The sequence below is a fragment of the Tursiops truncatus genome, chromosome 3, assembly GCF_011762595.2.
Source record: "Tursiops truncatus isolate mTurTru1 chromosome 3, mTurTru1.mat.Y, whole genome shotgun sequence".
In the NCBI taxonomy this organism is placed as follows: domain Eukaryota; kingdom Metazoa; phylum Chordata; class Mammalia; order Artiodactyla; family Delphinidae; genus Tursiops; species Tursiops truncatus.
In genome coordinates, this window is record NC_047036.1 from 76,791,639 (window position 1) to 76,812,289 (window position 20,651).

Here is a 20,651-nt window from a genome sequence, read left to right on the forward strand (position 1 = left end):
CTAATACCCTATATTTCTGTATGGCTACAAATGGAACATTTCACAAAATATTATGCATAAATAAATGACACAATCAATAGTGCTTGATTATGATACTCGCATATATATTTTTCCAGGGCTGAATAACAGAGCAGTCCTATTAAAGGCCAAACAACCAGGTTTCTTTGAAGTTCAAACCTTTGAAAAATGCTGGTAAGAAATGGGCAATCCTGATTCCAAGGAACAAATTTTCTGGCATTTTAAAGTAACATTTTAACTGAAAAACAGAACAATTGTTTGAAAAACATGATTGGGCACAATAATAGAGGTGGGTGGATAATATAAGTTCAAACGAACATTTTAGACCTTTTCCGAAAGAGCTTAGGGTAGTTGGATTTTGCACATACATAACATTCTGGATTCTCACTTTAGCTTCTCCAAACAGAATTAATGGTATTGCAGCCTTGTGGTTTAGAAGAAATCCACAATTTAGAAGAAAGCTGTTGGCTATTTCTCTGGGAAGATTTATCCAAGTAATAAAATGAGTAACAACTTTTCTTATGACTGACTGTATGGTTACTGACCCTGGTACATGACTTTGCTTAGGTTACTCTATGTGAAGTACTGCAAGCTATAGTTGTTTGAAAAAAAAAAAAAGCTAATCTTGAATTTTGTGATTTTTGTGTAAATTTGCAAACTTTATCTCTCATTAGATTACTTAATACAATACAAATACATTTTTCACTGGGCTGATTTCTAGGCAAGTAGGTGTGCAGTTTATCTGTGTTACCTTCTCCTATCTTCCCTTTACTTCCTCTCCCACAGCTTTCCTTCAGCAGTTCCCAGTCCAATGCCCTGTTCTGCTTCCTGGCAGTCCAAGACTCCACTGTGGTTTCCTTCTAAGCCTGCTCTCTAAGACACAGCGTTAGACACCAGACCAGTAGTCTCCAAACTTTTCTGACTGAGTCCCCTATTGGAAAGAATTTTGAGCATACCCCCAATATCTTTATAAATGACATGCACGTATTACTGTTAATATATTATGAATACAATAAAACATACTGAAATTGAAAATTTTCAATAGATGAGATAAAGATGAAGTAAATCATATTTTAAATAATTTCAAAATGTATTACTAATAATACAAAATATACTTTTCTCTAGCATGTTATTGTTAACAAAGCCTTTTAGGGGAACAATAATTGAATATGCCTCATTATTCTTTAGATCTTGGGTCAACATTTTGTGATACAGCAACACAGATGTCTGCTTTTATGTTCAGTTTATTTAAAGGCTCTCTGAAAAGAATTCACAAAGATACGGGTATTTAAATGGAAGAACTGCTTCATTAGATGGGTTGCTAAATCATACCTATTTTTCAGTCTCATCACTCATTATGCAAAGATTTTGGTTAAATCTGATGGATGCATTTCCATTTTACCTAATGTTACTCAAGTGGATTAAAAAATCCTATAAGATATCAGAGTTTTTATAGGTTACATGCATTTTCAATCGCAAAAATTACATATAAAGGGAAAATTTTCAAACATCAACATAGCATAGTGGGGACTTCCCTGGTGGCGCAGTGGTTAAGAATCCGCCTACCAATGTGGGGGACATGGGTTTGAGCCCTGGTCCAGGAAGATCCCACATGCCGCGGAGCAACTAAGCCTGTGAGTCACAACTACTGAGCCCATGTGCCACAACTACTGAAGCCCGTGCACCTAGAGCCCATGCTCCATAAAAAAGAGAAACCACCACAGTGAGAAGTCTTCACAGGGCAATGAAGAGTAGCCCCCCGCTCACCACAACTAGAGAAAGCCCGCACACAGCAATGAAGACCCAATGCAGCCAAAAATAAATAAATAAATTAATTAATTTTAAACAAACAAACATAGCATAGTCGGTAAGGACATAGACCCTGGAGCCAATTGTCTAAGAATCCCAGCTCCTGGATTCTTACTACTTGTATAGCTGTGGGCAAATTACTTAGCCTCTCTGTGCCAAAATTTTCTCTCCTGTAAATTAGGATAGTAATAGAACCAACTCAATAGGGTTATTTGAGAATTTAAAAAGTCAACATTTATAAAGCAGTTAATATGATATCTGGCATATACTAAGTATTATTTAAGTACGTTAAGAAATATAGGGAGACTTCTCATGCCCTGCTATTGGGAGTGTAATACTTAAAACCACTTTTGAAATCAGTTGGGTACTATCTACCAAAGTTGGAAATACACATGCCCTGTGATCTAGCATACCCACCAAGATATTATATTTTAAAACGAGAGTGGTCCTAGTGGCTTTGTTTGTAATAGGCAAAAACTAGAAATAATCCACATGTGCATCTAAAATGGGATGGATAAGGACTCCTCTGGTTGTCCAGTGGTTAAGAGTCCGCCTTCCAACACAGGAGAAGTGGGTTCCATCCCTTGTCGGGGAACTAAGGTCTCACATGCCGAGGGGCAACTAAGCCTGCGCGCTCTACAGCCTGCATGTGCCACAACTAGAGAGCCCATGCACCACAACTAGAGAGAAGACCGCATGCCGCAACTAAGACCTGACACAACCAAATAAATAAATAAATAAAAATTTTAAAAATAAATAAAATAAAATGGGATGATAAGAAAATGATAATTTATGTATCCACTGGATGCTATTCAGCAATACAAAGGAATGAAAGGAATAAACCACGGCTACATCAACATAAATGAATCTTACAAATGATGATGAGTACAAGAAACAAGATGCAAAAGAGTCTGTAGAGTGTGATGCCACTTATATAAAGTTCAAAGAGAGGAAAAAACAAAATATTAGCTTAGGAATGCACATATAGGTAGCAAAACTGTAAGGAAAAATAAATAAATAATCATCACAAAAGTCAGGCTCATGATTATCTTTAAGAAAAAGAAGAAAACTGTAACTGAGGAGGGGCACCTGTGTGTGTGTGGGGGGCAGTGTTTGGGTGTGTGCACCCTTGCATGAGTGGTGATAATGTTCTATCTTCTGGCCTAGGAGATTGCTTAGGAATGTTTATTTTATAATTATTTATTAACTACGTGCATAGGTATTATGCACTTTTCTGTATGTATTATATTTCACAGTGAAGAAAAATCTTAAAACTGTTATACAAGTTTTCTTTCCACAAAATTAACCTCAGTTTCTGGCTCCAGCTTCTTTGCTGGAATAACTGCTTATGAGATATACCTCAAATGAATTTCATGTGGTTGCTCTCCCTGTAATCTTAACTTGGAATCCTTCCTTTCTTCAAAAAAATTTTTTTCAGTCTAAGTAACTCATCCATCGGTGGTTACACTTACACAAGTTTTGCATAAAACACAGTTTTTATTTTTTTAAGTCAATTGTTGAAAATACCATTCAAAGATGTATTCGAGAAAAAATACCTTCTCTACTATAGCTTTCCTTTGGCGGCTCACAGAATTGTCACTTTAAAATGCATCTCATTATTGAAACACAATCTAGTAAACACCGCACTGAAACAGAATCTATCCAATACCATAATGTGAGACATATTAAAAACATCTGTGCTTTCCATTTAACATTATAGTAAACTTCCCACATTGTGTAACATGTTCCAATACTTGTGTCATTAGGTCTTTAGCAATGTTTTATATGCGTATTCTCAAGGTATTTGCTGTCAAAGGAATGCAGTTTCTTTTTTCCATCTGTGTTCCATGTGTTATTTCAAACATTTTTATCTTCACAAGAAGAAAACTATTTTCCCAATGGTATGTTGCTTTTTGACTTTTTATTTTTAAGGAAGCTCAGAAAAGGCTTCATAGCATTTATAATTGGTGAATTTTCTTTAAAGTATTGGCTTGAATCATACACTCCTTAAATATTTTAGAAATATTGTTGAGCTTTATGAGTTTGGATGTCTACTTTTTAAGTGGTTAGCTAACAGTGATCAGTTCAGAACATCATTATCTGTAATACATAATTTGGGTGAAGATGTTAGTAAAAGTAGATATAAATTCATACTTAAAACAGTTTTAGAAATAATTTTAACTAGCATTGCCAACTTCTTGTCAGATCTAATTAGTCATTAGTTTTTCATCTTGCAGTGTGGCTCCAAAAAGGGTGCCAGAAATGTCAGCTCAGCCCATTGTGTTTGCCTGTTCTTGCATTATTAACACTGTCTCCACTGATCCATGCTATAATAGTTTACTTAAATATGATCTATAAATCCATTTAGTTAGATACAGAAACTGCAACATGTGGCAATATGTTAAAAGTGAACACAGGAGAGAGTCCTCCCCTCCCCACACAGTGAGCAGCTGTGCTACCACCCTCTCCCCAGAGCACCCTGAGTGCCTGCCCACTTAATGGATCAAGTTTGGGGTGCCACTACCAATCCTCACATTAAATATTAGTAGGGCTTAATTTCTTTCCCTCTTTGGGGGGGGGGAATATATGTATTTGAAGATAAAAGTTCAAATATCTTTTCTGGAATTTCAGGGGTCAACTTCTGTATCTTACACTCATATGTGGCTACATTTTATCTGGGGATAAGAACATCTATCAGAATGAATATGAAACAGTGGCATTCGAGCCAGGAAAATAGAAAAACATACTGTTTGGGCTGGAGGACCTTCCTTGTGTGTTCTGCAGTGACCTTGAAGTTGGAGGACATATGATAATCCAATTTGTTACACCCTGGTAAAAGTGCAAACAAACAGACAAACAAACACTTAATGCTACTAATGAGGGAAACTACAAATATATAAACCAAATAAAAATCGTACATAAAAGAGAATTAATTATTTAAAAAGTAGTCTTAAGATAATTATGAAAAGAATCTTTAAGATATCAGGAAATGGACCATCTGTGACACTGTATTAGACAAGATAAGTAATACTAGCTGCTGTAATAATTGACCCCAGAATGTCTGGCTTAACTCAATAAAGATCTATTTTCTCACCCATATCACAGTACAAAGCATGCTGTGAGAAGGCTCTGCTATAACTAGTCATTCAGAGACTCAGGCTTCTTCTAAGCTGCAGATCAACACATGGCTTCAAGGTTGACCCGGCTTCATCCAGTTGGTAGATGGATGGATGAAAAAAAATGGAGAAGGTCCACCTTCTCTTAACTGCTCAGCAGGGATATTTCACTAGTGAGAACTAATCACATGGCCCTATCTACATGCAAAAACTTTGGGAAATGTACTTTATCTATGGGTTCCGGAAGAGGAAATGGGTTTGGTGAGCATCTAGACAGGCTTTTGCCATATAAACAGAGGTTGGTCTAGGGATTCCAAAGCTATAACTTGAGTATCACCAGGTCTGACTTTGGAAATCCCTTGGGAAGCCTCTACCGCTCTCTTTTCTGCCTGCTGTAATAAAGGAATCAGAACACCAGCACTAATTTTAGCTCTTGCTGTTCCCTGGATCAGCCACGATCTTCCACATCTCTACCTCTGCATGTGATTTGTATATGACGTCTGTCCATTCTTTCCACCAATACTTCTAACCACCGATTCCTCCAAATCTAGCAAGCTTCTCTTCATCTTCTAAGACCTAACACAATGGTTACTTCCTCCATGAACGTCTCTCTGATGACACACAAGGCACATATCTCTTCTTAACGTTCACTGAACTTTATCCATGTACTTTGTTCCTACCTCTATTACTGAATGCATAAGCCTGTATTATAATTTTTACGGAACAAGTATGTTTTCAAAAGGATTGGATGCATTAATATTCACAACACGGTGACCATTAACAATATTGAATAGATTTAGCTTCTCAAGGGTGAGGACAGAGTCTTATGTATCTTAGTATCTCCCATGCCTACCAGCACAGACCTGGCTCACATACTCAATAACTGAGGAAAAAATGAACACTGTCTTCCTTCCTTCCACTTCCCAGCAACTCTAACTCTTAACTCTCTCTCTCTCTCATATATATATATATATATATATATATATATATAGTGGTGAAACACAAAATTTACCATCTTCACCATTTAAAAGTATACATTACTATATGCACCTTGTTTGCAACAGATCTTTTAACTTTTTCATCTTACAAAATGGGAACTTTATACTCACAGAATTCCCCATTTTCCTCTCCCCTCAGCCCCTTAAAACCAGCATTCTGCTTTCTGTTTCTAAGAGTTTGACTGCCTTAGATACCTCATGTAAGTGGAATAAGCAGTCTTTGTCTTTCTATGACTAGCTTATTGCCCTGGAGAGTCATTCATGTTGTAACATATGACAAGATTTCCCCCTTTTTTAAGGCTGAATAATATTTCATTGTATGTATATACTACATTTTTCTTTATTCATTCACCCATTCTAGTGTCTTTGTTTTTGACTTGTGGTTACTGGAGGGGATTGATGACCCCAGAGAAAAGGTGATCCTGTACTCTCAAAGATTTCAGGATGTTTTAGGTTCTAGAGACTAAAAGAGAAACTATACTGAGTGCAAAGGAAATTAGATTTTTAAAAAATCAGTGACAACATAAAGAATGCCCCCCATTATACCCTATTTGAGCATGAGAAACTATTAAACTACTTTCAGTTGAGCAACCAAGGGCCCATAATAAAAAGTTGTTCACATTCCAAAGGGCTCTTACCCTAGGCTTTTCACTGTCCTACTCAGCATCTCCTGTTTCATACCCTCAAAATAGCTCAGTTGAGAAAAGAAACAGCAACATTTTAAAGTCGGGCTAAATACATAAATAAATAAAAGGATAAACAAGAACTCTTTCAACACAGAGCACTTGTAAGAATGTTCATGTTTATGGAGAAGCAGAGCCCCAGAGTAAACTCTGGCCCTTCTTGGAATTAGTGGATTCCAGTCTTCATTTGCATTGAGGCAGTTTGAGGCTCTTTGGGGACATTCACAGCCTTTACTTCAGGGCGTTATCATGAAAGAATCTAAAGTATCCTTGCATTAGCATGATCGTTATTTTTTCAGCTGGTCTGAGGAGGTATTATTAAACATGTGGCCATAATGTGTACAGAAAAATCTCCACGTAAACTAGCATTTAGCATGTAAACACAAACACCTCACTCGTAACTGGTTTCTAAAACTATCATAATAAGAACCTCAACACTTAAAAAAAAAAAGCAAAAAACCCTTAAGTTTTTGGTAAAAGATGCCGAATATAGCTTGAAGTAGTAAATAATCCTTCTGCAGCGATATTAGCGAATTAGTTGCTGCGTGAACAAAGAACCCTTTCTGCACCAGGATGAATGTTGCCTTTATTTTTTTCCTCACAAGTATGATTCTAGAAAACAGCTGTACTACATGTTGACAAATGACAAAGCGGCAGACTTGCTAAAACACTTTTTGGTCAAGGCCAAGAGGGGAAAAAAAAAAAAAAATGGGGCTGCTGGAGCGGCCAGCGAGCTGGACTCCCAGGGAAGCTGGCTTCCCTCACCTCTTTTTTTTTTCCAGTCTTTAGGGAGCAGGGGCCTCACCGACCCACCCTCCCCTTTCCCCGGCTCTGGTTACAGCCTGTCGAGTTGAACAAACTTGCTGCAGGCGGATTGGCGATCGGGAGCTCTCGGGCTGGGGCGTCGTATTTATTAATTTATATTCCGCGGCGCCCCGCGCGCGGGCTGCTCTTTTGTACCCGGCCGCCGCCGCCCGGGCTCCGGGGCCTCAGCGAGGAGCGCGGCCCCCTCGTCCTCCCGACCCCCAAGGCCGGCACGTGCTGCTCCCGCCCGCCCGCCCGGCCCGCCCGGCCCGCCAAGGGGGCGGAGGCCCGGCTTTTCTCCTACCCTGTCTGGGCCAGAAGGAGGAGGAGCGGCGGCGGCAGCAGCAGCAGCCGGAGGAGGCGACTACTGCCCGGCCGAGGGAGCGCGGCGGAGCGGGGTTACGGCGTCCGGCAACGCTCGGCGGCCGCCGGGGAGGCGGGAGCGGCGCAGCCGGCCGGGATGTTCCCTGGCACTTCCTGACTGGCTGGCCGCGCGCACACGGCCAGACTCGCACGCCCTCGGCGCCCGTGGCTCGCTCGCTCGCTGGCTCGCGCGGGCCCGCTCTGCGTCGGCCGCGCAGCGGGGGAGGTGCGCTAGGGGTACGCGGCCCGGCATGAGCTGATTGCGGGTGGATACGCCGCGGACGGGCTCCTAGAAGCCGTGAGGAGCCTCTTTTCTCCGAGTCGCCGCCCTGCCCTTGGATTTGAGATCATGTATGTACGCGTCGCGGTCCTGCCATTGTCTCTACCCCAGCGCGTGCCGTGCGCCCCTGGGCGAGGGGCTCGTGCCCACCCCCGCTGCGCGCTGCCCCCCGCACTTCCTGTTGGGACGAAAGGGAGCCTCGCGCTGACCACGCGCCTTTTCTCCCCCTCGCCCCCTTCTCTACCGTGTAGGTCCATTCACATCGTGGCGCTGGGGAACGAGGGGGACGCGTTTCACCAGGACAATCGGCCGTCGGGGCTCATCCGCACTTACCTGGGGAGAAGCCCGCTGGTCTCAGGGGACGAAAGCAGCTTGTTGCTGAACGCGACCAGTACGGTCGCGCGTCCCGTGTTCACCGAGTATCAGGCCAGCGCGTTTGGGAATGTCAAGCTAGTGGTCCACGACTGTCCCGTCTGGGTAAGGGCCCGCAGCTGCTCTGTGCAGAGGCTGATGGAGCTTTCCTTTTCTTTCTTTCTCTCTTTTTTTTTTCTCCTCCCCCTTTTTCCCCTTTCATGAATGTGGACGTCTGGGTCACCTGGGGAGAGTTTTTAAACATTTTGGGGAAAATCTTTGGTCCTTCGTTTCATTGGGCAGGGGCCAGCCTAGTCAGAGAACACTCTTAGAAGGGAAAAAGCCCCAGTGGGAATGTGAAGCACTTAACGCGTACACTTCACGACTCTGGGTTGTCCCTTGGTAGACAGCTGACTGAATGTCCCAACCCCAAGGGACGAGGTCACTAAGTTTCACCAGCAGACAGCAATGTTTTTTCATGCCTACCCTGTGGGTGATATAAAATATTAGTGTTCTAAAAATAAAGATCTCTGAAAGCTCAACACAGCAAAAATACATTTCACTGGGGCGGCTCAGAAATAGGACCCCTGGAAAGGGGGCGGGAAAGACAGGGACTGAGAATTAATTTTAAACGATTCTTTTATAGCACTATCCACCTTTGAAAAAATTTAATTAGTGTTTTTAATTTTAATAATGCAGATATTCTGGATATATTTAGCCATTTCTTTTTAGTGACCTGTAAATCAGAAATATTGCTAATACTGTTTTGGGACTTGAAAAAGCTTTAAAATTTGCTATAATTAAAAGAAATCATAATGAAGTTGATAAATGCTAGTCTAATTCTTGAGTGATAAAAGAAGAAATCTACTCTCTGACATGTATAAATGTTTTCAGTACACAATAGCATCATGTTTTGAATGTTTTCATGTAATCTTACTCGAAAGTTTCTGATTCTTTACTAGTATAAAACTTATGTTGCAGCTAAGTATTATATTTTATAACAGAAGAAAGTTTAATGTCTAAAAAAATACAGATATCATTATGTGAGATTTACATTTAAACTGCACTTTAAGAAAACCGAATTAGGGACTATTGGGAACTAATACACCTTTCCAAAGAAATGTACATAAAAACATTTCTTATGCAAATTTCCATATTACTGAAAGAAAAGATCACTTGCCCAAATAAATTTTCAGCTAAAGTAAATTTAATAGGCTAAAATAAATGAAAAATGGGCTTTTTCAATAACAGGGATGCTATTAAATTCCTAATTATGACAGTGGTGATGCTGATCGTAGGAAGCATTGGTAGAGAACTTACTGGCTGGAGTCCATGCAAGCAAAGGAAACCCTTTTACTTCGGTCATTTCATTGTGAAAAATCTTACAGTCTAAAAACTAATTGGTTCTACAGTCAGTTGAACAAATGTTGAGTGAATAGAGTAAATAAATGTAAGGAAAATAAAATAAGCTGAATTAGGATGTTAGGTTAACCTTTCCTGCTTTTTCTTTGAGCAGTGAACTCTTTCCTTTTTATGTTGTTAGTTTAGCAAAAGCAAATACTTGTGATCCCATGGATTGTAGTAAATGAAATCTTCCAAATCGATTGAAATAAGCCTTCACAGTCTGGATTTTTTTGGTCTTAAGTTTATTGTTATGTTTTATTATGTTAATCACCTTTTGTTTGGTTAGACTCTGGCCTTTTTTAAGACATTGAGTTTGTAACCAGGCACAGTTTTCTGGGTTATAGTGGTCTTCAGACATAGTAGAATACATTTGTAGAGCTACTCTTTATGAGGTGCTTTTCTTTTCTTGGTGGTAAGTAAAAGCCTGTCAGAGATATGAAAGTTGATTGTATTCATCAGCTGGTATTTGCCATGTACTGAATCAGAATATGAAACATAGCAGAGCAGATAGAGCACAGGTTTTGATATCAAAAGGACCTGATTTCAGATCCTCACCTTGCGAGTTAGTGGCTGTGTTCCTGGGTAAAGTCACTCATCCTCTCCTAGCTTTATTTACTCTGTGTGTAAAATAAACATAATAATCCCTGCCTCCCAGAGCTGTGCTGAAGAATAAATGAGTTAGTATGTGTAAAGTTCTTAACATCTAGACGGGCATGTAGTAAGTAATCAATAAGCGGTAGCTACGATAATAATAAAGTGTTTATCACAACTTTAGTATATCCGTGTATTGCTTAAATGAAGCAAAAGTAAAGTTTTCCCACACATCATTCAAGATCTCCACACAAATAAAGTACATAGAGGCAGCCGTGTTAGTACTTAGTAGATGCTGTATTGCAGCCTCACAACCAAGTAGAATAAAATTGTTGTTTTGCTGTAAAAATTAAGATTATTTTTCAACAGATGAGTTCCATTCATCAAATGTGGCTCCAAGCCTCGTGTTGCATAACTGCCTAGAGGAAATCCTGGAACTGATTTACAAGGGGTGGGAGAATTTGATTTCCTTCATATTTCTAGAAACCAGTGGAGCATTTTCTCTTTGAGACAGTTTGAGAAGAAATGTGGCATTGTTTTCTTGGAGTTAGAGTGAGATAGTTGTGCTTCTCTTCCCTAGTTTTCTTCTGTATATCCGCAGCCTCACTCTGGATCTTTGCCATGTATACTTGGCACTTTTTAAATAAATGTGCTTCAAATTCATTACATGTAGCTTATTGTTTAGTATGTCTCTGAAACCCACCCTTTTTTGTTATATTATTATTTCATTTCTAGATCTTTTCCTGTTTACCAAAAATATTCCATAAAAAGCAATGAGATAATATATGCACACTTTTCTTGGGCAGGGTTTGAAGCTCTGATTTGTTTTAAAAATAAAATTATTTATAGATTTATATCCTCAGTACCACAGAGTTAATGAAGCCAAAACCCATTTCCTCGTGACATTTTCCCTTAAATGTCTCCTTTTTCTTTCTACACGTCTCCAGTAACTCTGGAATTTTGAACTATTTGGAATGCAGAGAGCAGTTACTTTTGATTTGTTCTCTCAGAGTTAAATGGCTGCTTGATATTGGTCCCACTTAAGTTTAGTTTGTTCATCCCATTCATCTAACTTTGTCCTCTTTCTTTATTGTATTTATATACCCTGTTGTACGTATATACTTTGAGCTTGAATACTGTAACAGATACAGCTGGAACTGAATGGGTTTTGTGGTTTGGGATTTGGAAATTAGCATAGAGCTCTGCTGGGAAGCTTTCACATTTTCTTGATCTGTGTCCCAATTCACTTCTCCCTCCTCTTACATCCTCCACTAAGTTCAAGAATTTTGCCTTTGCTGTTTATATCCCCATAGTTTGCGTTTTTTTGTTTTTTGTTTTTTTTTTGGTTTTTAAGTCTTCCTCTAAAAAGGCTCTGTCCATCCCACTCTCAGTAAAGTATTCATATCTAAAAATTCTGCAATTCTTGTTATGCAGAATATACTTGTAGGAAATGGGCAGGTTGTGAGGGTGTAGGGAATTGGGAGAGGCTTTGCTGGGGCATGGCGGTGTACTGGTGAGAAGAAGCTCTCTGCAAAAGGGCATTGCTGTGACACTTCTCCAGAATTTTCTAACAGGATAAAAGCTCTGTCACAACTGATTGATTCAAACCCTGGTTTGGACTCATATTTCAAAGTGCAGACTTTCATAGCCCAACAGTTTTGGACTTGTTAGCCATATCTAGCTGTCTATTTTCTTAATCTAGCTTTATTACATCCTAGGAATACATACCAAAGGCCACATGAAAGGCCAAATAATGATTAATAGTTAACCAGAATGTGAGAAGGAAGCCACTTATGCATATTTAGCAATGGTATTAAGGTACATAACGATATTTTTCTTATACCACTATTCACACAGTAACTTTGAAAAATTATTTTTAAAATACCAAGGTGCAAAGTTTTAAGGAGTAGCGTCCATAATAAATTACTTTTGGCCCTAATTCTAAATATGAATATTATTAGCTGTAGTCCAAAAGTAAACATTTCAAAATTGGAAAGGTTTATCCTGAATTTTTAATTGATACGAACAAAATACATGAATTGCACATATACTCCTTACCATGTTAACATCATCTTATAATACACACTATCTTTTTGTGGAGGCATACCCCTCCGCGCCCCTTGTTCCCCTCACATGCACACTACATATATGCAGTACTGTCCAAAGAATGGATAAAGTTGAAAAATATATATGAATTTTGAGATATGGATAAAATATATGGAACTCCACAGAATTCACAGGGTATTATCAATACAATCTAAATGACTGAACAATCCTGCATTATCTAACTGGGTCACAGAAAATCCTCTGAAGCTTCCTTACTCACACTGATGCTCTTGCATCTAATGCATAGTGTTAATTTTTGAAACTATTAGGTGTTAAAGCTATGGCATAATTTTATTTTATTTTATTGTATATGGTATTTTATTTATGTTTTACTTCATGTGCATAAATCTAGCATTCTGATTTTTTGTACTTAGTCCTAGTGGATTGTTATTTTTTTTAAATGTCTTTATTGGAGTATAATTGCTTAACAATGGTGTGTTAGTTTCTGCTTTATAACAAAGTGAATCAGCTATACATACACATATATCCCCATATCTCCTCCCTCTCGCGTCTCCCTCCTGCCCTCCCTATCCCACCCCTCTAGGTGGTCACAAAGCACCGAGCTGATCTCCCTGTGCTATGGGGCTGCTTCCCATTAGCTATCTGTTTTACATTTGGTAGTATATATAAGTCCATGCCACTCTCTCACTTCGTCCCAGCTTACCCATCCCCCTCCCCATGTCAAGTCCATTCTCTACATCTGTGTCTTTATTTTTGTCCTGCCCCTAAGTTCTTCTTTTTTTTTTTAGATTCCATATATATGTGTTAGCATACAGTACTTGTTTTTCTCTTTCTGACTTACTTCACTCTGTATGACAGACTCTAGGTCCATCCACCTCATTACAGATAGCTCAATTTTGTTTCCTTTTATGGCTGAGTAATATTCCATTGTATATCTGTGCCACATCTTTATTCATTCATCTGTCCATGAACACTTAGGTTGCTTCCACGTCCTGGCTGTTGTAAATAGCTCTGCAGTGAACATTGTGATACATGACTCTTTTTGAATTATGGTTTTCTCAGTAAAAAAATGCCCAGTAGTGGGATTGCTGGGTCATATTGTAGTTCTAATTTTAGTTTTTTAAGGAACCTTCATACTGTTCTCCATAATGGCTGTATCAATTTACATTTCCACCAACAGTGCAAGAGGGTTCCCTTTTCTTCACACCCTCTCCAGCATTTACTGTTTGTAGAGTTTTTGACAATGGCCATTCTGACTGGTGCGAGGTGATACCTCATTGTATTTTTGATTTGCATTTCTCTAATGATTAGTGATGTTGAGCATTCTTTCATGTGTTTGTTGGCAATCTGTATATCTTCTTTGGAGAAATGTCTATTTAGGTCTTCTACCCATTTTTGGATTGGGTTGTTTGTTTTTTTGATATTGAGCTGCATGAGCTGCTTGTAAATTTTGGAGAATTTTTTATCCTTTGTCAGTTGCTTCATTTGCAAATATTTTCTCCCATTCCGAGGGTTGTCTTTTCATCTTGTTTATGTTTTTCTTTACTGTGCAAAAGCTTTTAAGTTTCATTAGGTCCCATTTGTTTGTTTTTGTTTTTATTTCCATTTCTCTAGGAGGTGGGTCAAAAAGGATCTTGCTGTGATTTATGTCATAAAGTGTTCTGCCTATGTTTTCCTCTAAGAGTTTTATAGTGTCTGACCTTACATTTAGGTCTTTAATCCATTTTAAGTTTATTTTTGTGTATGATGTTAGGGAGTGTTCTAATTTCATTCTTTTACACGTAGCTGTCCAGTTTTTCCAGCACCACTTATTGAGGAGGCTGTCTTTTCTCCATTGTATATTCTTGCCTCCTTTATCAAAGATAAGGTGACCATATGTGTGTGGGTTTATCTCTGGGCTTTCTATCCTGTTCCATTGATCTATATTTCTGTTTTTATGCCAGTACCACACTGTCTTGATTACTGTAGCTTTGTAGCATAGTCTGAAGCCCGGGAGCCTGATTCCTCCAGCTCCAGTTTTCTTTCTCAAGATTGCTTTGGCTATTTAGGGTCTTTTGTGTTTCCATACAATTGTGTAATTTTTTGTTCTAGTTCTGTGAAAAATGCCTTTGGTAGTTTGATAGGGATTGCATTGAATCTGTAGATTGCTTTGGGTAGTATAGTCATTTTCACACTGTTGATTCTTCCAATCCAAGAACATGGTATATCTCTTGATCTGTTTGTATCATCTTTAATTTCCTTCATCAGTGTCTTATAATTTTCTGCATACAGGTCTTTTGTCTCCTTAGGTAGGTTTATTCCTAGGTATTTTATTCTTTTTGTTGCAGTGGTAAATGGGAGTGTTTCCTTAATTTCTCTTTCAGATTTTTCATCCTTAGTGTATAGGAATGCAAGAGAATTCTGTGCATTAGTTTTGTGTCCTGCTACTTTACAAAATTCATTGATTAGCTCTAATAGTTCTCTGGTAGCGTCTTTGGGATTCTTTACATATAGTATCATATCATCTGCAGACAGTGACAGCTTTCCTTCTTCTTTTCCAATATGGATTCCTTTTATTTATTTTCTTCTCTGATTGCTGTGGCTAAAACTTCCAAAACTGTGTTGAATAATAGTGGTGAGAGTGGACAACCTTGTCTTGTTCCTGATCTTAGAGGAAATGGTTTCAGTTTTTCACCTCTGAGAACAATGTTGGCTGTGGATTTGTCACATATGGCCTGTATTATGTTGAGGTAAGTTCCCTCTATGCCTACTTTCTGGAGGGTTTTTATCATAAATGGTGTTGAATTTTGTTGAAAGCTTTTTCTGCATCTATTGAGATGATCATATGGTTTTTATCCTTTAATTTGTTAATATGGTTTATCACATTGATTGATTTGCATATATTGAATAATCCTTGCATTCCTGGGATAAAAACCCCACTTGATCATGGTGTATGATCCTTTTAATGTGCTGTTGGATTCTGTTTGCTAGTATTTTTGTATGTATGTTTATCAGTGATATTGGCCTGTAGTTTTCTTTTTTTGTGACATCTTTGTCTGGTTTTGGTATCAGGGTGATGGTGGCCTCATAGAATGAGTTTGGGAGTGTTCCTCCCTCTGCTATATTTTGGAAGAGTTTGAGAAGGATAGGTGATAGCTCTTCTCTAAATGTTTGATAGAATTCACCTGTGAAGCCATCTGGTCCTGGGCTTTTGTTTGTTGGAAGATTTTTAATCACAGTCTCAATTTCAGTGCTTGTGATTGACCTGTTTATATTTTCTATTTCTTCTTGGTTCAGTCTTGGAAGGTTGTGCTTTTCTAAGAATTTGTCCATTTCTTTTTTTTTTGTTTTTTCAATATGTGGGCCTCTCACTGTTGTGGCCTCTCCCGTTGCGGAGCATAAGCTCCGGACGCACAGGCTCAGTGGCCATGGCTCATGGGCCCAGCCGCTCCACGGCATGTGAGATCCTCCCAGTCCCCTGCATCGGCAGGCGGACTCTCAACCACTGCGCCACCAGGGAAGCCCCTGTCCGTTTCTTACAGGGTGTCCATTATATTGGCATATAGCTGCTTGTAGTAATCTTTCATGATCCTTTGTTTTTCTGCAGTGTCAGTTGTTACTTTTTCATTTCTAATTGTATTGATTTGAGTCTTCTCCCATTTTTTCTTGATGAGTCTGGCTAATATTTTGTGGCATAATTTTAAAACAAAGTGTTCATTTTTAAGTACAGGTGTTTAAAGAGGTTGCTTATTCCATCAGAGTCTCAGGAATTCTCTAGATTCTATTTTATCACCACATAGTTGTCCAGGCTAAATGAATAAATTAAAAAATTTAAAGACTTGATAGACTTCAAACGTTTTAAATTTTACGTAGTTACTTTTTTAAAAATAAATTTTAAAAATGAATTCCAAAAATTAAAATATAGTAAAGAAGTTAATCTAATATGTTACAGTTTATTTCATGATGGATTTGAAGATAAGCAGACTAAAGATTGCTCTTTACATTTTGGTTTAGGACATTTTTGACAGTGATTGGTACACCTCTCGAAATCTAATTGGAGGTGCTGACATCATTGTGATCAAATACAACGTAAATGACAAGTTTTCATTTCACGAAGTGAAGGATAATTATATTCCAGTGATAAAAAGAGCATTAAATTCAGTTCCAGTAATCATTGCTGCTGTTGGTACAAGACAAAATGGTAAGTATTTAATTTTTCTTTTATATGAGAGTGCAGGTACCATATTAATTTTGAATAGCATTAAGCTTATTAATGATTAGTACAGTTTTTTTTTTTTGAAAGCAAAATGACTGGGTTTAAATGCCATCTGTTATCTCTTCATCATTGGATATGATAATGGGACATCAAAGGAAAGTATCACAAACTACTGCTGTGATTCTGATGGGTACAAGTTTGTCTTTTAAACTGCTGTTCTGTAGAAGTGAAGGAAGTCAGGAATTGTGTTCTTTTTGATATAGGAGAGGTATTAGGCTGACCCTGAGCCCTGGAAAACTCTTTTTGACAATCTAAGGGACTATTCAGTTGGGAAGGACAGATTGTTCCCATAAGGATGTGGGATTGGGAGCAGCGTTTTTAGGTAGGTAGCAATGAGTGAGCTGAATACACTGACAACACCACCTAAGAGAGAGGATTGTTGACTCCGTAGCTGATGGGTTAATTTGGTTCAGTCAATTTCAGTAGTTGCTTCTGTGCATACTATTGGCAGATATCTCAGGGTCAACTCAGAATCCACTTTGAATTGGTGGTATTTTATAGTTCTTAGTGGTTATTTCCTCAGTAAATGTGTCTTAAAATGTCATTTTTACTCATTTTTTCATTTTTATTGAAGTATAGCAAAATAAAGGACATTAGACTTCACTAATTTTAGAGCACAGTTTAATGCATTTTTGCACATATATACAGCTATGCAACCATCACATATCTCAAGATGTAGAACATTTGCCTCACTCCAGAAGCTTCTCATGCCTCTTCCCAGTTGATAACACCCCTCCGCAGAGATAATTGCTATTCTGACTTCATAGATTAGATTCTGACAACATAGATTAGTTTTATCTATTCTTGACCTTCATACGGATGGAATTATACAGTATGTAGTGTCTTGTGTTGGCCTAATTTCAGTTAGCGTGATACTTTTGAGATTCATCCATGCTGAACTTATCTGTAATACATTCTTTTTATTGCTGTGTATTATTCCATTGTATGAATACGCCATGATTTCTTTCTTTCTTTCTTTCCTTTAATTTATTTATTTATTTTTATTTTTGGCTGCATTGGGTCTTCGTTGCTGTGCGTGGGCTTTCTCTAGTTGTGGAGAGTGGGGGCCACTCTTCATTGCGGTGTGTGGGCTTCTCATTACGGTGGCTTCTCTTGTTGTGGAGCACAGGCTCTAGGTGCATGGGCTTCAGTAGTTGTGACATGAGGGCTTCAGTAGTTTGTGGCTCGTGAGCTCTAGAGCACAGGCTCAGTAGTTGTGGTGCGTGGGCTTAGTTGCTCCATGGCATGTGGGATATTTCTGGACCAGGGCTCGAACCCGTGTCCCCTGCATTGGCAGGCAGATTCTTAATTACTGTGCCACCAGGGAAGTCCCCCATGATTTATTTCTGTATTCTCCTTTTAGTGATGCTTAGGTAGTTTCCTAGGAGTAGGATTGTTGGGTCATGTGGTAGGTATGTGTCTAGTGTTAGTAGATATGAATAAAGCAGGCCTGACCCTTCTTTGACCGTATGTCCCCTCTACTTCCCTAACTTTCTTTTTGTTGCTGGTCATGATTCTTGAACAAGTCATCCACACTTCCTGAGTGCACTTCTTGACTTCCCATTCATTCTTCAGTCCACTACAGTCTGACTGACTTTCACAATTACACTGGGTTGGTTTTCACTCAGGGCTGCCAGTTATATGCCTATTGCCAAATTTAATTTACATTTTAGTAACAATCCTCTCTTTGAAATTATTCAAATACACCTCTCCCTCCACTTAATAAAGCTACTCTTTCTTTCCTGTTTGTTCTAATTCTCTTTCTTCTTTCCTGGCACCCTCATCGTCCCTTACACACATATACCAAATCAATACATCCAGTAGTTGTTGCCCAGGGTCCCATCCTTCAGCTTCACCTCTTGCTATTTACTGTGACCATGGACCTGCTAATCTGTTGCCCTAGCTTCCCCTGTATAGACACTGGTGATTACCCAGACTGTTTTTCTGGCTCCAGTCTCTCTCCTGACCCATGTCTCCACAGACATCTTCCTCTTTCTGCTGAGTTCCCTGTCTTGGTGAATGATGCCAAACCTATCCATTCACCCAAACTAGAATCATCCAACCCAACTTCCGTTCCTATTCCCCATATCCAGTTGACTAAGATGCTCTTTTGATTTTATATTTTAAATTAACCTCAAATTCATTGCTTTCTTGGACCCAAACCAAGAATCATACCCCTAGACATATAAACAGTAATATGTATAAAATAGATAACTAATAAGAGCCTGCTGTATAAAAAATAAATAAAATTCAAAAATTCAAAAAAAAATTCATTGCTTTCTCATCATCTTCACTGGATTTCAGTTCCTAGTCATTTAATTATCTCTCATAATGACCTTCATTTTGGTCTAAAGAGGCAGTTCCAGATTTGCAGGATCTGAAACTTACACAATTTTAGAGGTCCTTTGTAAGAAAAAAAACTACAAAATTACAGATATATATATGTATACAAATGAATATTTATTTAGAATGTGAAAAGAAAGCACAAGAAATTACAACTCCGAAAAAGCTGTCAAATACCACAGACATTAAAAAAAGTTTCTATTGTTTAAAAACCTGGGCCTCCCTGGTGGCACAGTGGTTAAGCATCCACCTGCCAATGCAGGGGACACGGATTTGAGCCCTGGTCTGGGAAGATCCCACATACCATGGAGCAACTAAGCCCGTGGGCCACAACTACTGAGCCTGCGCTCTAGAGCCCATGAGCCACAGCTACTGAGGCCACAAACCACAACTACTGAAGCCTGCGCACCTAGAGCCCGTGCTCTGCAACAAGAAAAGCCACGGCAATGAGAAGCCCGTGCACCGCAATGAAGAGTAGCCCCCGCTTGCCACAACTAGAGAAAGCCCACACGCAGCAACTAAGACCCAATGCAGCCAAAAATAAATAAATAAATAAAATAATTAAAAGAACAAAAAAATCCTGACACTTCTTTAACTTTTCTTATGTTTTTTGCGCTCACAGTCTTTGCATTTCTTCACATGATAACCACTTTTTGAGATTTTCTATAGGGAGAAGAGAATGATAGTTTTTCTTCCAGGGTATTTCTTCACTCTCCACATCTTTGTGATGCTGGGCACTTCGGTTTTTGTTGTGTTTGTTTTTCAGCTCTGCCTCTTTGTGTCGTGACGCCAAATTAGTCTGCACAGTGGGTGGAAGAAGCATTCCTGAAGGCCATTCATGTACCAAGACAGCTCGCAAACACTTACAAGGAAGTGACTACAAACCACAAATAATATCTCGCTAAACCTAAATTTAAATTCCCCTTAGCAGGATCCGAAAAATGTCCGTGGCTACTCCAGAGCTGCCTGATGCAAGGTGAAGTGAGCTGGACTGGAGAGAGACTTACGTCTTAACCAGACATAGTCAGAATATCTTATTTTGCAGATTTTACAAAAGCATACGTCATGTGAAAGAATCTAGTGCCTAGGTTTCTCCCAAGGCTTGGAAACAGCCCACAAGGAAGGGCCTTGAAACTTAGGCTTCCTGGTAAATCAGCCTCTGGCCTCCTTTTCCTGCTTGGCTTCTTTCTGAAATGAATCCTCTCAGAATAGTCATTCTAGAATATGTCAGATCATGGTACTCAATTCTTTAAAATCTTGAGAAACTTTCTTCTTTTTTTTTTCTAACTTTTATTTGCAAAATTTCAAATCCAAGAAACTTGATAAGAATAGGACAGTGAACTCCAGAAATTACAAATACAAACACACACACACACACACACACACTTTGTTTTGTTTGAACCATTTAAGAGTAAATTGTAAACATTATGGGATTTCTTCAATCCTGATTAATTAAGCATGTCTCATCTAAGAACAGAGCCATTTTCCTATTAACCGTAATGCAATCATCACTCAAGAAATATACTATTACCTGTTATACTATTATTTAAAATATAACCCATATTCACA

General features: G+C 38.8%; 2 protein-coding genes across 8 annotated transcripts in view; one reads left to right on the forward strand and one right to left on the reverse strand.

Moving 5' to 3' along the window:
* SPATA9 (spermatogenesis associated 9) overlaps positions 1–8,543 on the reverse strand; it is a 73,156-nt gene extending 64,613 nt beyond the window's left edge. Inside the window, exons 1-2 of one of the 7 annotated variants that reach the window (XM_073802333.1) lie at positions 7,733–7,753; positions 4,575–4,656 (exon numbers count right to left, since the gene is read on the reverse strand). Coding sequence is in view for 2 of the 7 variants with exons in the window: in XM_033853035.2 (XP_033708926.1) it covers positions 4,575–4,633 (59 nt within the window). In the remaining 5 variants the exon portion in view is untranslated. Of the gene's footprint in view, positions 1–4,574; positions 4,657–7,732; positions 7,865–8,404 lie in introns of those variants that run through there. The other 6 variants (XM_033853035.2, XM_033853034.2, XM_033853036.2 and 3 more) reach the window with 6 other exon arrangements.
* RHOBTB3 (Rho related BTB domain containing 3) overlaps positions 8,005–20,651 on the forward strand; it is a 55,951-nt gene continuing 43,304 nt past the window's right edge. Inside the window, exons 1-3 of the mRNA XM_019929679.3 lie at positions 8,005–8,142; positions 8,323–8,548; positions 16,478–16,664. Of these exons, the coding sequence (XP_019785238.1) occupies positions 8,141–8,142; positions 8,323–8,548; positions 16,478–16,664 (415 nt within the window). The 5' untranslated portion in view covers positions 8,005–8,140. The remainder of the gene's footprint in view (positions 8,143–8,322; positions 8,549–16,477; positions 16,665–20,651) is intronic.